Here is a 15,326-nt window from a genome sequence, read left to right as displayed (position 1 = left end):
GATTGTTCCGGTATCTCAGCAGCTTGCTGGGAAGCCATATAATGAGCGTGTTGTTGGTGTTGATGATCCGCCTGCTCCGCCGTTTTGGCAACTGCCAAGCTGGCCTGCCACTGAACTCGTTCCTCGCACTGTGCCCGTGATTATTCCAGCATCTCAGCAGCTCACTGGGACGCCATATAATGAGTGTGTTGTTGGCATTGATGATCCCCCTCAGTTCCACTTGCGGAGAACTCTGTTGACTTCTAGCTACCTTTATAGCTCTCGTTGTTTGCGACAAATTAGATTTTCTTTTTACAGGCATGTTTAAAATTGGCAAACTGCCAATTTGTATTAAAGGTGTTTTCTAGAGATGAGCGAACACTGTTCGGATCAGCCCATAGAAATGAATGGAAGCACCTGTGACGCTGACTTTGCCGGCGGCCGGCCGGTGTCACAGGTGCTTCCATTCATTTCTATGGGCGCGTGCTGTTCGCTCATCTCTAGTGTTTTCCCATCCAGTGTGTCAGCACTTCCTGGAGCAGATCAGATAATATGCAAATGCAGGTACACAATTCACTGAAGGTTAGCGTGTGTTTACACAGAGAGATAACAGACCTGGCTTTATCAGAAGCTGAGATAAGCTGCAGCCAAGAGCAGTGTAATATAGTATGTGAACATAAATTCGTAACAGTCGTGAAGCCATATCATTTACTGGGATAAAACATAGCCTATGTTTTAATCGAGGTTACAAACTATCTATGTGCCAAACTTTATTCAAATCCGTTCAGCTGTTTTTGCATGATTGAGGAACAAACATCCAAACACACTACCGGAGGTCCTCTATGGCAGAGCAGCATGCCGAATATGGCAGAGCAGCCCAGTTTATCCCTGGCCAGGCCCTGGATAGAGGAATGGTGTCTTCATTTCTAAGGCCATCAGAAATATGTGTTTTCCAATGGTCTTAGGCAACTCCTATAAAAGGGTCTTTCGACCCCCAAAGGGGTCGCGACCCACAGGTTGAGAACCGCTGCTATAGAGGTGCTATAATGTGCATTTTCTTTCATGTACGGTATCTTATTTTCGCTGTAACATCCGTACACTTTAGGTCTGTGAAAAAAAGCAGATCCTTGTGCATCAGCTATGTGCAGAAATGTACCACTCTTGCGCCAGAAAACTGCCATGCCTATTTTTGTAAATTCCACTCATTGGAGCAAAATAAAAATATGACAGGCGTGACACTTTTCAAAGATGTGGCCCAGAATGGTCACAATGTAGAAGTGTCTCACTTTACTACACAATTATGAATCAGAAAAGAACAAATATGGCGCAGATTTCCTGTACAAACTAGACCAAGTTTAAAATGGTGTAGAGAATTTACGGCAATTTACTTTGGGAGCCACATATTTGTCCCAATAAGCGAGAGATGATTTGTGTCTTCTTATGTTATTCCAAGAATTGTAGGGTGTTTGATGCGTGCGCCATATATTTGTTCCTTACAGCCTACAAGTTAAGATTTTTGTCTACAGATTTTGTCTACATGTTTTGCGACAAATATTTGTCTCATGGTGAGTCAGAATTTTGGAGCTTCTAGAAACACTCCATATTTATGTCGGCCTGTATGACAGATTAATAAATATGTCTAAAACTATGAATGAGATTCATAGTTTAATACTGTGTAAAGATAAACAGTATTGATAAATGTTCCCAATGTGTTCAGATTCATTCTCGCCATTTCTATCCTGTTTTCTCGCTTTTATAGTATAATACCATACAGCACATACGTAAATGGTGACAGAGAGCAACCAGAGATATTTTTAAGTTGTTGCAACATCTGTACAAATCTTTAAACCCTGGGATTGGAGTCATTTTACATATGTCAATTATATTGTTTAAGACGAAAAGTTTAATGTATGCATTTATAGTGTTACCCACCCTAAATAATTACCGGTGTTTTATAACTTTAAGGGAGGCACGGCATGGGGTTATTGAATAATCATAGATTTATTCAGATATCATAGGCATTTTATTATACACTGGATGTTTCTCTTTTAGGATCACCACCTGTGCTATGTCCATGAATAAATATGTCGAGGAGAATGTGTCTCAGAAGTCATATACAACAATTAAATACTTCATGAAGATGTTGAGCAGCGTCAGTGAAACCTTGATTTTTATCTTCATGGGCGTTTCTACAGTTGGAAGAAATCACGAATGGAACTGGGCTTTTGTTTGCTTTACTTTGTTATTCTGCTTGGTTTGGCGAGCAATGGGTAAGTATGACACAAGAAGAGTAAGAAAATCACACGGCACCCTGCATAGACTGCAGTCCACAATCTTAGCATTTTGTGTATATATATTTATCTTAGTCACACCTTCTGAATATAAATGTACTGACAACATTAAGGGCAAAGGCAGGCAAAATTGTTTCTCTTACATGTAACTTCTACTGGATCATGTATGAGTGTATTCCAGACCATTCCATCCCCCTTATCCTAAACCATAAACTATTTTCCTAATTATTCTATATGTCATATCAGCTCTTCTTAAGAAGTGATATGTGACTCAGTGCATGTGTCTTATCAGTTATTGGCAGCTGTACGCAAAATGGGAAGGCAACTAAGGCTGCATTCACATATGCATCAGACGCTCCTGCAGAAATGCCTGACAAAATAATGCAACATGCTGCATGATAGAAACCATGATGGAAACCATCATTATTTTAGTTTTTTGTTCCTATACACTAAAATGCAGATAATGGTGAAGATGTGAACACAGCTGAATACAAAGAATGTGATAACATAACTAAAACATGGCTCCAGGGTGAGATTCATATGGATATCAGTAACAACTAGACGGGAACCATTCCAGTTTACAACCATGCAGTCACTATTGCATGTACACTTTCTGTTAACTTGCTTAATTGCCACCAACCAAAACTCAACCCACTTACAAAGCAATTGCCTGCAGAAGCCCATGGACCCTATCCTACTAATATTATAAGTGTGAAAGTTTGTGTGTTTGGATGTTTGTGAGTTTGGATGTTTGTTCCTCAATCACGCTAAAACGCCTGGACGGATTTGCGTGCAATTTTCCACAAACATAGTTTTCCCTTAGGATTGAGTCACAGGCTACTTTTGGTGCCACTAAACAACATGGCTTCCTAGCAGGAGACTCACAAAAGCAGGACTCCTAGCCCCAGCTATAGACTCACACACACTGCCTGGCATTTCCTGCCTCAACCTGCCTGCACACTCCTTACTGTCACCTCAGGAGTAGCCCTCACTCTACTCACTCACATTTATATATAGCTTTCCACTATATAACACATCACATTGTCTGTATCACGACATACACAGTACAACACATCACATTGTCTGACACAATACAACACATCACATTGTCTGACACAATACAACACATCACATTGTCTGACACAATACAACACATCACATTGTCTGACACAATACAACACATCACATTGTCTGTATCACGACATACACAATACAACACATCACATTGTCTGTATCACGACATACACAATACAACACATCACATTGTCTGTATCACGACATACACAATACAACACATCACATTGTCTGACACAATACAACACATCACATTGTCTGACACAATACAACACATCACATTGTCTGTATCACGACATACACAATACAACACATCACATTGTCTGACACAATACAGCACATCACATTGTCTGACACAATACAACACATCACATTGTCTGTATCACGACATACACAATACAACACATCACATTGTCTGTATCACGACATACATAATACAACACATCACATTGTCTGTATCACGACATACACAATACAACACATCACATTGTCTGACACAATACAACACATCACATTGTCTGACACAATACAACACATCACATTGTCTGACACAATACAACACATCACATTGTCTGACACAATACAACACATCACATTGTCTGACACAATACAACACGTCACATTGTCTGACACAATACAACACATCACATTGTCTGTATCACGACATACACAATACAACACATCACATTGTCTGTATCACGACATACACAATACAACCCATCACATTGTCTGTATCACGACATACACAATACAACACATCACATTGTCTGACACAATACAACACATCACATTGTCTGACACAATACAACACATCACATTGTCTGTATCACGACATACACAATACAACACATCACATTGTCTGACACAATACAGCACATCACATTGTCTGACACAATACAACACATCACATTGTCTGTATCACGACATACACAATACAACACATCACATTGTCTGTATCACGACATACACAATACAACACATCACATTGTCTGTATCACGACATACACAATACAACACATCACATTGTCTGACACAATACAACACATCACATTGTCTGACACAATACAACACATCACATTGTCTGACACAATACAACACATCACATTGTCTGACACAATGCAAGACATCACATTGTCTGACACAATACAACACGTCACATTGTCTGACACAATACAACACATCACATTGTCTGTATCACGACATACACAATACAACACATCACATTGTCTGTATCACGACATACACAATACAACACATCACATTGTCTGTATCACGACATACACAATACAACACATCACATTGTCTGTATCACGACATACACAATACAACACATCACATTGTCTGACACAATACAGCACATCACATTGTCTGACACAATACAACACATCACATTGTCTGACACAATACAACACATCACATTGTCTGACACAATACAACACATCACATTGTCTGACACAATACAACACGTCACATTGTCTGACACAATACAACACGTCACATTGTCTGACACAATACAACACATCACATTGTCTGACACAATACAACACATCACATTGTCTGACACAATACAACACATCACATTGTCTGTATCACGACATACACAATACAACACATCACATTGTCTGTATCACGACATACACAATACAACACATCACATTGTCTGTATCACGACATACACAATACAACACATCACATTGTCTGTATCACGACATACACAATACAACACATCACATTGTCTGTATCACGACATACACAATACAACACATCACATTGTCTGTATCACGACATACACAATACAACATATCACATTGTCTGACACAATACAACACATCACATTGTCTGACACAATACAACACATCACATTGTCTGACACAATACAACACATCACATTGTCTGTATCACGACATACACAATACAACACATCACATTGTCTGACACAATACAACACGTCACATTGTCTGACACAATACAACACGTCACATTGTCTGACACAATACAACACATCACATTGTCTGACACAATACAACACATCACATTGTCTGTATCACGACATACACAATACAACACATCACATTGTCTGTATCACGACATACACAATACAACACATCACATTGTCTGTATCACGACATACACAATACAACACATCACATTGTCTGTATCACGACATACACAATACAACACATCACATTGTCTGTATCACGACATACACAACACATCACATTGCCTGTATCACGACATACACAATACAACACATCACATTGCCTGTATCACGACATACACAATACAACACATCACATTGCCTGTATCACGACATACACAATACAACACGTCACATTGTCTGTATCACGACATACACAATACAACACATCACATTTGCTAGCCCACCAAACTTTTTAAAGCACTTTTATAGTTTCACACGTCTGTGTCCGCCCAATTCTCAAATCACCGCAGACAAAGTCGCGGGTAAAAGCTAGTAGACTATAATCGGGACAGACGGGTTTCTACCCAAAAAACTTTTCTCTCCACACTTGTCAAGCAGAGTGGGGAATGGAATCCCTGAGCGCTCACCAAGCACGGATGTCAACCCAGTCTTAGTTAAGCTCATAATGCGCGTCTCTAATTCAGTACTTTCATCTACAAGCCATGGCGGAGTATACAACAATAGACCTTCCCCACTGGCATGGACACTCTACTGATTTCAATTTACTCTTTGTAATGCCTCATTTATCCTGTGGTGGCGCTGCAGGTGGACAACACAGGATGCTAAAAGCTAATTAGTGAAGGTCCCAGCAGTAGACACCATGTGATCATCTTAATAATGGGGGACCAGTGTAACAAAAACACATTATCCAAAGCAGACAACACCTTTAGGTTGTATACTAAAAGGCATATTGTAAACTGTGGGTGCATACATGCAGGAAGGGGTGACAGTATGTGAGACATTGTTCTCCTAAATATTAGTTATTGGTGTGAGAAACATGTTTTATTTTTTATTCCTTAGGTGTATTTATTTTGACCTTGATCAGTAACCAGTTCCGTACAATACAATTAACACCAAAAGACCAGTTTATTATTGCATATGGAGGATTACGAGGGGCAATCTGCTTTTCTCTGGTTTTTCTACTTCCCGATAGTCCTGTATTTCCAAGGAAGAAACTGTTCATTACAGCGGTCATAGTGGTGATCTTTTTTACGGTTTTCATTCAGGTGAGAATGAATTTCTTTCATGGGCATAACAAATGTACTGTTGGTGAATGGACAGGCCAGCATGTGCAAAAATGGGATTGACTTTTTTTGAAAAAAAGTGGGCTAAGCGCGTGGGGGGGATATTTGTTTAAGTCAGGCATGGATTTCCGAAGAACAGGGGTTAAGGAGAACAGGGGACCAAAAAAACACCTAAAGCCTATTTGTAAATAGAGCCACTTGCAAGAACGTCACTCAATTCACTTCAATAGGGCTGTGGGTGCTGCTGGAGATTACAATCTCATGGGCCCCATAGAAGTGAATTGATCTCTAGTCACTTGCATTCCCCTGTCTTCCTGATCACTGGGAGACCAGACAATTGGGCCTCCAGCAATCGGGCATTTATACTCTGTCCTGTGGATAGGGGTTAAGTGTCCATATCGGCACAACCCCTTTAATAGATTAATCTCAATCTGTTTTTTTTCTTTCTAATAATTGTATACTTTTATGATGTGCAAAGAAGGTGGGATTGTATCCTAGAAATAAGAGTCTAATTTGCTTTCCTCTTCTAGGGAATTACAATTCGCCCTCTGGTGGAATTTTTAAATGTTAAAAGGGCAGATAAAAAGCAACAAATTATCAGTGAAGAAATTCATAACCGGGTAAGTCAATACGTGTTTATAACCCAGATTACTGTGAACATACGGTCGGACTGGCACACCAGAAGATCCTCTGACCAGAGTCATTGCTTGAGGTTTATGTGCAATAATGTAATAACTATAACATGTCACTACCACATGTTATTTACAAAACTTGTGCATTCTTATGTGGCAGAAAGGGCCATTGCGCCACTTCTGGCATTAAGGTTTTGGCATGACTGTGAGCTCTGCCACACTTACAGCTACATCTTGATGTCCAGCACAGAGCACAGTAATGGACACGAAAGGTCCAGCAGGAGATAGCACTGTTTAACCCCTTTCTGACATATACCATAATAGCTGCTAGGTCTCTATTGTTTTATACAGAGGACACCAGGTTGCAATGTCTCCATCAAGGTCCTCCATTCAGAACAATAATGAATGCAGACAGTGGAGGACCTCTGTGCAGAGGGAGCACATGGGCCCCTTGTTACTCCTTACCGTATCATAGATTAGTACCCTTATATCTCCCTAACAATGTATTTGTAATTGTTTGCCTTGAAATTCAATACCTCATGCATTTATATGCAATACAATAGACAGTAGGAAGCTGCTTTAGGGTGGCAGTGGGCCCCCTTTAACTGTTGGGAACCTGTACAACTGCACAGGTTGCACCAACAATATGTCCACCTCTGCTTGAGATGCCTCAATCTCAATTGTGATTAAGCATAGAAAAATTGAATAATAAACAGGAGAAGACTACAGGTACCATGGGCACAGGGCAGTTCAGAAAGCACAGTCCCTCCCCCCCCCCCCCCATTTAGAGCAAAGATCCTTGTAATGTCCCATAGTGGCCCTCCGCATAATCTATGGGGTCCGTGGGTTTCTGCTAATAGCTGTTTTTTAAGCAGACAGTGTCTCCGTCTTTCGGGTCCCCATGTGGATCCGAACGACTGAGACCCGTAAGCTAGTGTGAACCTAGTGTAACATTAGGCACCAAAAATCACAGCACTTATTGCTCAGGCATGGTGAGGACTAGAGGAAAAAAGGTTAGTTTTATCTGTTAGTGATTATACAGGATTTGCAGCATCAATGATCAGATTCACTCTTTCAGTAACAAAATGTCATTCTACCCACAGTTTTTGGACCATGTGAAGGCTGGCATTGAAGATATATGTGGTCACTGGGGACATAACTACTGCAAAGACAAGTAGGATTATATTTAAATATTTTTTATTGGTACAAATGGTGTTTGGCTAATGCTTGGCTAAACCTCGCATCATAGCATAAAGACTTGTTGAAAAAGTTTTACATGCTGTTTAAGGGGGCTGCCACTAGAGGGCAGCAAGCAGACACACTGTTTTCCTATTTACATCTTGGAAAACAGATTTGCATATTTTTCCCATAATCCCCCAGTAGAGTGAAAAAGGCTTATAAGACTCCATACACCTGCGAAGGTGCACTGTCCTCCCCAAGGAGTGTAATTATTCCCTAATCCTGGTCCATAGCCTCTCACTCTGCCAAGCCAGTATCCCTACACTGTGCTGAAGAGATTCAACAGATTGAAACAGCGCTATCCACAGCTGGGAACTGGCTTGGCTCAACCTTGCATCATAGCATAAATACTTGTTGAAAAAGTTGTACATCATGTTTAAGGGGGCTGCCACTAGAGGACAGCAAGCAGAGACACTGTTTTCCTATTTACATCTTGGAAAACAATTTGCATATTTTTCCCATACTCCGTTTACGGAGAGATTATGATACACTGTCTACCAATAAGTTTTTGGACACCCATGCAAATGAAGACATTTGCTGTCGTGATGTATATCACGCCTTCTGCCGATAAATAGGAAACAGCATTGTCATTAGTGCATTGGCATTAGTCGCATACAAGATGCCACAAAGTGCAGAGTTGTCTCATATCGAGAAAGGGGTAATTGTGGGGTACCCCAGAAATGGTCGATCCTTAAGGGACATAGCAAGCGAACTGAATTACCCAAAATTGACAGTGGCCTATGTGATTATGAAGTGGAAGGTGAACGGTGTTTGTCGGAATGTGCCCTGAGTCGGCAGACCCCTGAAACTGGGAGCTAGAGATCGACGAGTGCTAGTCAGAGAAGCTGCACCCAACTGATGGCTCACATACACCAGGAGTTTCAACAGGAATCCAGGAGTATTGTGTCGATCAATACCATCCGTAAGGAGAGGAAATCAAATGGAAGCTACATGAACCTCATTATAGTCTATGGGGTAAGGTAACTGCGGACCCCCCAAATGGAAAACCGTGCGCAGATGTGAACCAAGCCTGAGCTCTAGAGATCCTCTTAAAGAACAGAATTAAAAACGAATCAACAAGTCACATGACCCATGTGATAAAGTGCCCCTGTAAACCCTTTGCTCCCTTAGCATAACATCGTGGCCAAGAACTGAAGACTTATTTATAACTTTATATGGCGTTACCTGTTATTAGCAAGGTCACAATATCAATAGGATGTAATTGTTACTGATTTACCAAGATTTTTAATGCTGGACATCAGAAATGACTTCTAGTTTTTATTGCATGTCAGTAAATGTAATGTCAATAATTTACTGGCGGGTCGGTTGAACGCATTGTACACTCATTAACCTTATGCAGTTTCTGTCACATGTTTTATTGCAGAAGTTTATTTTCTATCTTTTCGTTTGTTCCATATTTATGTTTTCTAAATAGGTTTAAATATATCGATCAAAAATTCTTGAGAAAGTTACTGATTAGAGAAAATGAGCCCAAATCAAGTATTGTTTCACTATATAAAAAACTGGAAATAAAACAAGCTATTGAAATGGCAGAGACTGGCCTAAGTAGAGATCCATCTTTATCCTCCTTGGGGTAAGTACAGTCTCAGAATTACATGTAGAGTGTCGAATAATGTAAGTGACTGCATTACTGACTTCTGAGACCCTCACAGCGGGGAAGCACATGTTTAGAATAATCCCCTCAGATAACCTATATCAGTTTAATAATGATACAATGTTATTGTCAGAAACGAGAGCAATCCAATAATAACCCAAAGTAATAGAAAACCTAGAACGAGATTTGAACACCCTGTAATTCTGCAGACAGTCAGAGATCTAAATCCAATAGAGAGTAAAAAGTGAGAAGAGTTTAATGTGGGCAGAAAAATAAACTGTTCTTTATGAATACAGCTTCATGTCAACTAGATACCAATGAATTATCCATCCATACAGATCTGACTACCTACTATATAGAGATAAAGATATCTTTGTACCATATTGACCAGTAGATATAAAAGCTAAAAATGGAGATCCTTCAGTAATTGTCTCCTGTTAATGGCCAACTGAAAAGATGATGACAAATTGCAAATTTTCCACTACCTAGGTCTCTTCATCAGGCTGCCTTGTCATCATCTTTACGGTTAACCATTAAAAGGTGTCACCTACTGAAAACTCTCAATTTTATAGCTGCTATATTTCAGTGAAACAGGTTTCAGTTTGCTTCCTCTGTACACCACGGTTTTACTCGCTTATCAGTGGTTTCATCTACCACATACAATATACAACAATGACAGTTATAGGCCTGTAAATGGTTGTGGCACTGGTAACTAAGACCAACATTCTATGAAGGAAGAACACAATTTTGCCATCATGTATACTTTTATATCATCAGTATGCACTATATTAATGGATCTGTTATGCGCCACTACTAATTTGTGTATACAGCTCCTATTTATCTGTATGAGTACAACCTCAAACAAAGCATGTGTAGATTTCATTAAGCAAGTCATGTGTTACTGCTTTCCATCTGTAGAAACAGTTTCCAGCTCCTTCAGTTGGATGAAACACGTGGCCATGCCTACTATATCCAGGAAAAAATAGAAAAATCCAGTCGAGTGTCTATAAACAGTAAAACTGGAGACTTTATAGATCCATTTAATACAACACCAAGCACAGGAAATTGTTGACGCGTTTCAGGCATAGTGCTCTTAGTCATAGTGAAAAACAACTTTGCTAATATATTATTTGAGATAGAAGCAACACAAAAGACTATTTGTAACTAGAGATGAGCGACTAGTATTCGATCGAGTAGGTATTTGATCGAATACTACGATATTCGAAATACTCGATCGAGTACCACTCGCTATTCGAATGGAAAAGTTTGATGCTGAACCAGAATTGATTGGCCGAATGCTATACAGTCGGCCATTCAACGCTGGTTCTTCTCCTACCTTTAGAAGTCTTCTCCTTGCAGCTTCCCCGCGGCGTCTTCCAGCTCTGAATTCACTCTGCCAGGCACCGGGCTTGGGCAGAACCGACTGCGCATGCCTGCGCTACAAGAAAATGGCCGCTTTGACTGTAAGTGGCCATTGTCTTGTAGTGCGGGCATGCACAGTCGGCTCTGCCCAGGCCCGATGCCTGGCAGAGTTAATTCAGAGCTGGATGATGCCGCGGGGACGCTGCACGGAGAAGACTTCTCGGAGGATCCAGCCCGACCCTCACTCATGGACTTAGTAAGTATAATTTGATCAAATGTTGCCTACCCCTGAAACGAGCATTTTCCCCCATAGACTATAATAGGATTCGATATTCAATTCGAGTAGTCGAATATTGAGCGGCTACTCGAAACGAATATCGAACCTCGAACATTTTACTGTTTGCTCATCTCTATTTGTAACTGCAAAAGAGAACATATCCTTACATTTTTCTCTTGGTGGCTGTCCCTTAAACTACTGAATGTTAGCGTGTTACTATCTGGCTACTTTGATATAGTAAATTCCCATTTTGTTTTTACTATCTATAGTAATAAGATTATTTTAACAGGTTGTTGCTTTCTCTCCTTATCATCTGTTTCATTTCTTCTCCTAAACCAGAACATATGAAAGAAACAGAGTGAAACCTCTTTCACCAAATGAAGTCAACGAGATGAGAGATGTGTTATCCAAGAACCTCTACCAAATACGTCAACGGGTAAGAGGTTATACTGTTTCATTGCTTACAAATAAGGGTCTAATACGGTTCTGTTAAAGCTGGTGTGTTTAGGTTTATAGGGCTCCAGTATAGTTGATAGCAAGAACAGAGAGTATTCAGTGCGTTTATCAGCATCATAATACCAGACTCTTGACGGAAACCTGATCATCCCCATTACACGCCTAAGTGATCCATCAGGATTCCTCAACTCTGCCCTAGTTGTCATAATTCCATTATGATTGGAGAGCCATACAGTTATGCTGACAGAGCCTTAAATGAACAATGGGAAAAACCTTTGAATCTAGAACGGTCTAGTTATTTAGAAATTGAAGAAATTGTACATTAAAGCAAGCTAATATTGTATTTATGTGAGAAACATCCAATTGTTTTGTTATTATGTAATACAGATAATTTGAGCAATAACATTTTAATACAGTCTGATTTTAATTCCATTGTTGCAGACGCTTTCCTATAACAGACACAACCTTGCAAGTGGGACCAATGAAAAACAAGCCAAAGAAATACTGATTCGGCGGAGACACAGCATGAGAGAGAGCATAAAGAAGCACAATAGTCTGATCACAAGGAACAGAGCGGTACATTTCATTTTTTGTGTGTTTTGTATGTAAAACAGAAGATATAGGTTTTACTTTATCAGGTCGCAGTAGGTACTGTAAGACAACCATCTTTTGTATGAAAATGTTATTGAGACCTAGTAGATCAAGATACAAAAAAAGTCTATAGGGACCCCTCCAAGTGTGCTTAGCAAAAAGAATGGAATAAATAATAGAACAATTCATTCAGTATGATTCTACATTCACATATTAAGATGGACATAACTCTACTGACTTAGAAGGTTGCAAAGACTGAGAGGGAAGTTTATTAAGACTGGTTTATTGTTTACTAGTCTTGGACTCCTTCCACACTGTATCTGTAAGCTCCCGGTGTATAGGAATAAACAGAAACATAGGCTGTTTTGTGGGGGGAGTATTTTTTTTTGTTTTTCTTACAGAAACCAAGAGTGTTCTTATTCTCCATCTGTGCTATTTCATACAGAAACATCTGTAAAAACCATATAATACATTTTATTTCTATAGCGCCAATATATTCTGCAACATTTTACAAGCTGTAGGGTTCAAGAACAGAAAAATGAGGCATTATAGAGTAGGAAGTCAGTTCACACAATAGGACTGTGAGCCTTGCTCGAAAGAGTTTAAAATAGATGAGGCAGAGGGGGTGACAAGAGGTAGCAGGAACATCATAGGCGATAGCATTGCATATACAGAGGTTCCACTGTATTTGTCATAACATTTATTTTTATCATGCATATAAATTACGCTGTATGAGCAGTCACTAGGCAATGTTCTTTAATGTGCAGATAGTGCCTGTACCTATAAAGTTACAGTCTGACACAACATCATATCTTGTGGGATAATGCGGGAGAGTGAACAGTCGAAGGTTACTTTTAGGGATTCTAACTGCAGAAGCGTTTACAATAGGAATTGTGATAGGCCTGTCTGACAAGATGTGTCAGGATTTGTTTGAAGCCGTAAAAATTGGGAGTTAATCTGATTGTCTGGGGTAGAGCATTTCAGAGAAGTGGTGCAACTCTTGAGGAATCTTGGATACAGGAGTGGGATGTCCTGATGATAGAAGATGTTAGGTCTTAGGTCACTGACTGAACAGAGGTCATGGTTGGGTGACAGACAGAAATAGGAAGGAATTGTAGGGAGGTGCAGAATTATGGTGAGATGAAGGGTTGAAGATGAAGGTGATGAGTTTATATTGTATTCTGTATTGAATAAGCAGCCAATGCAGTGACTGGCACAGAACGCATTGGTGTAGCGTTTAGACCAGGGGTCGACAACCCCTGGCATGTTTGTAAGAGTGGTACGTGATGCTTATTTCCCTGGCACGGACAGCCAGAGTCCTCGCCGAAACTGCTATTATACTGTGGGGTCTCTTCAGACCCCACAGAATATTAAGCTGAGCCTTGGGGAGGTGATGAAACATAAAAAATTATTTTACTCACCTTCCCTGTACTCTGAAGCCGCTCCGTTCTCTTTGGCGCTTCTGCTCGATGTAAGAGTCCGTTGATCAGACCTCAGGAGTGAAGTCGGCGTCATTACGCATATGTGACCTGTGAGACACAATCAGCGGTTGCTCAGCTCCGGAGTACAGGGAAGGTGAGTAACATTATTTTTTATGTTCCATCACATCCCCTTCAGTTCCGCTTATTATACTCTGGGGTCTGAAGAGACCTCACAGTATAATAATAGCTAGTGAATGTCAAAAATTGAAATGTTATTAAAGTTGAATTATTATACTATGTGGAGGGGTCACTATGAGACATAATACTATGTACAGTGGCAGCTATGGGACATAATACTGTGAGCATGGGCCAGTATGGGACATAATACTGTGTACAGGGGCCACTATGGGGCATTATTCTATATAAAGGTGTGATTTTTGCCTCCAGATACATAGTGCGTTACCACCATAAGACTGTTTCCATACGGTGCTCCTGGACCCATCCATTTACCACAAACTGCGGGATGCACGTGCCCTTTCATTGCTCATTGCTTCTAATAGAAAAGTACAGAAATGGGGGGGGGGGGCACACGGTGGCTCAGTGGTTAGCACTGCAGTCCTGGTGTTCAAATCCTGCCAAGGGCACAAAACCATCTGCAAGGAGTTTGTATGTTCTCCCCGTGTTTGCATGGATTTCCATCCCATATTCCAAAAGAGACATACTGATAGGGAATAATGTACATTGTGAGCGCTATGTGGGGCTCACAATCTACATTTAAAAGAAAAAAAAAAAAAAGAAGAAGAAGAAAAGTACAGAAATAGGAACTAGCAGTGAGCACATGCATCTTTAAGCATCTTGTGGCAGCACTTCTGTGATATGGTTTGTATAGGGCTATGATATGACTTTAGTATAGGGGTCGACAGCCTTACAATTATTGACCGGCACTCCGAGGACCTCATCTGTGATTTTTATTTTCATTTAAATTGGCATGCCAAACAAAAAAGGTTGCCTATTCTTGGTTTAGACTAATAGATGAGCCTGGCTGCTGTATTCAGAATATATTGTAGAGTGGAGAGTTTAGTACGGTGAAGACCGATTAGTAAGGAGTTATAGTAGTAAAGTCGAGAGTGAATCAGAGCAACAATAATATACAGTGCAGAATTA

General features: G+C 40.1%; 1 protein-coding gene across 1 annotated transcript in view; it reads left to right on the top strand.

Moving 5' to 3' along the window:
• The window catches only part of LOC142195376 (sodium/hydrogen exchanger 2-like), a 67,924-nt gene that overhangs the window by 48,682 nt on the left and 3,916 nt on the right, over window positions 1-15,326 (top strand). The window contains exons 4-10 of the mRNA XM_075265119.1: window positions 2,032-2,249; window positions 6,346-6,551; window positions 7,100-7,189; window positions 8,305-8,375; window positions 9,876-10,034; window positions 12,034-12,130; window positions 12,592-12,726. Of these exons, the coding sequence (XP_075121220.1) occupies window positions 2,032-2,249; window positions 6,346-6,551; window positions 7,100-7,189; window positions 8,305-8,375; window positions 9,876-10,034; window positions 12,034-12,130; window positions 12,592-12,726 (976 nt within the window). The remainder of the gene's footprint in view (window positions 1-2,031; window positions 2,250-6,345; window positions 6,552-7,099; window positions 7,190-8,304; window positions 8,376-9,875; window positions 10,035-12,033; window positions 12,131-12,591; window positions 12,727-15,326) is intronic.

Source organism: Leptodactylus fuscus, chromosome 2 (assembly GCF_031893055.1).
Source record: "Leptodactylus fuscus isolate aLepFus1 chromosome 2, aLepFus1.hap2, whole genome shotgun sequence".
NCBI lineage: Eukaryota > Metazoa > Chordata > Amphibia > Anura > Leptodactylidae > Leptodactylus > Leptodactylus fuscus.
Note: the sequence above shows the minus strand (reverse complement) of the source record. Positions and strands in the feature narration are given on the sequence as shown.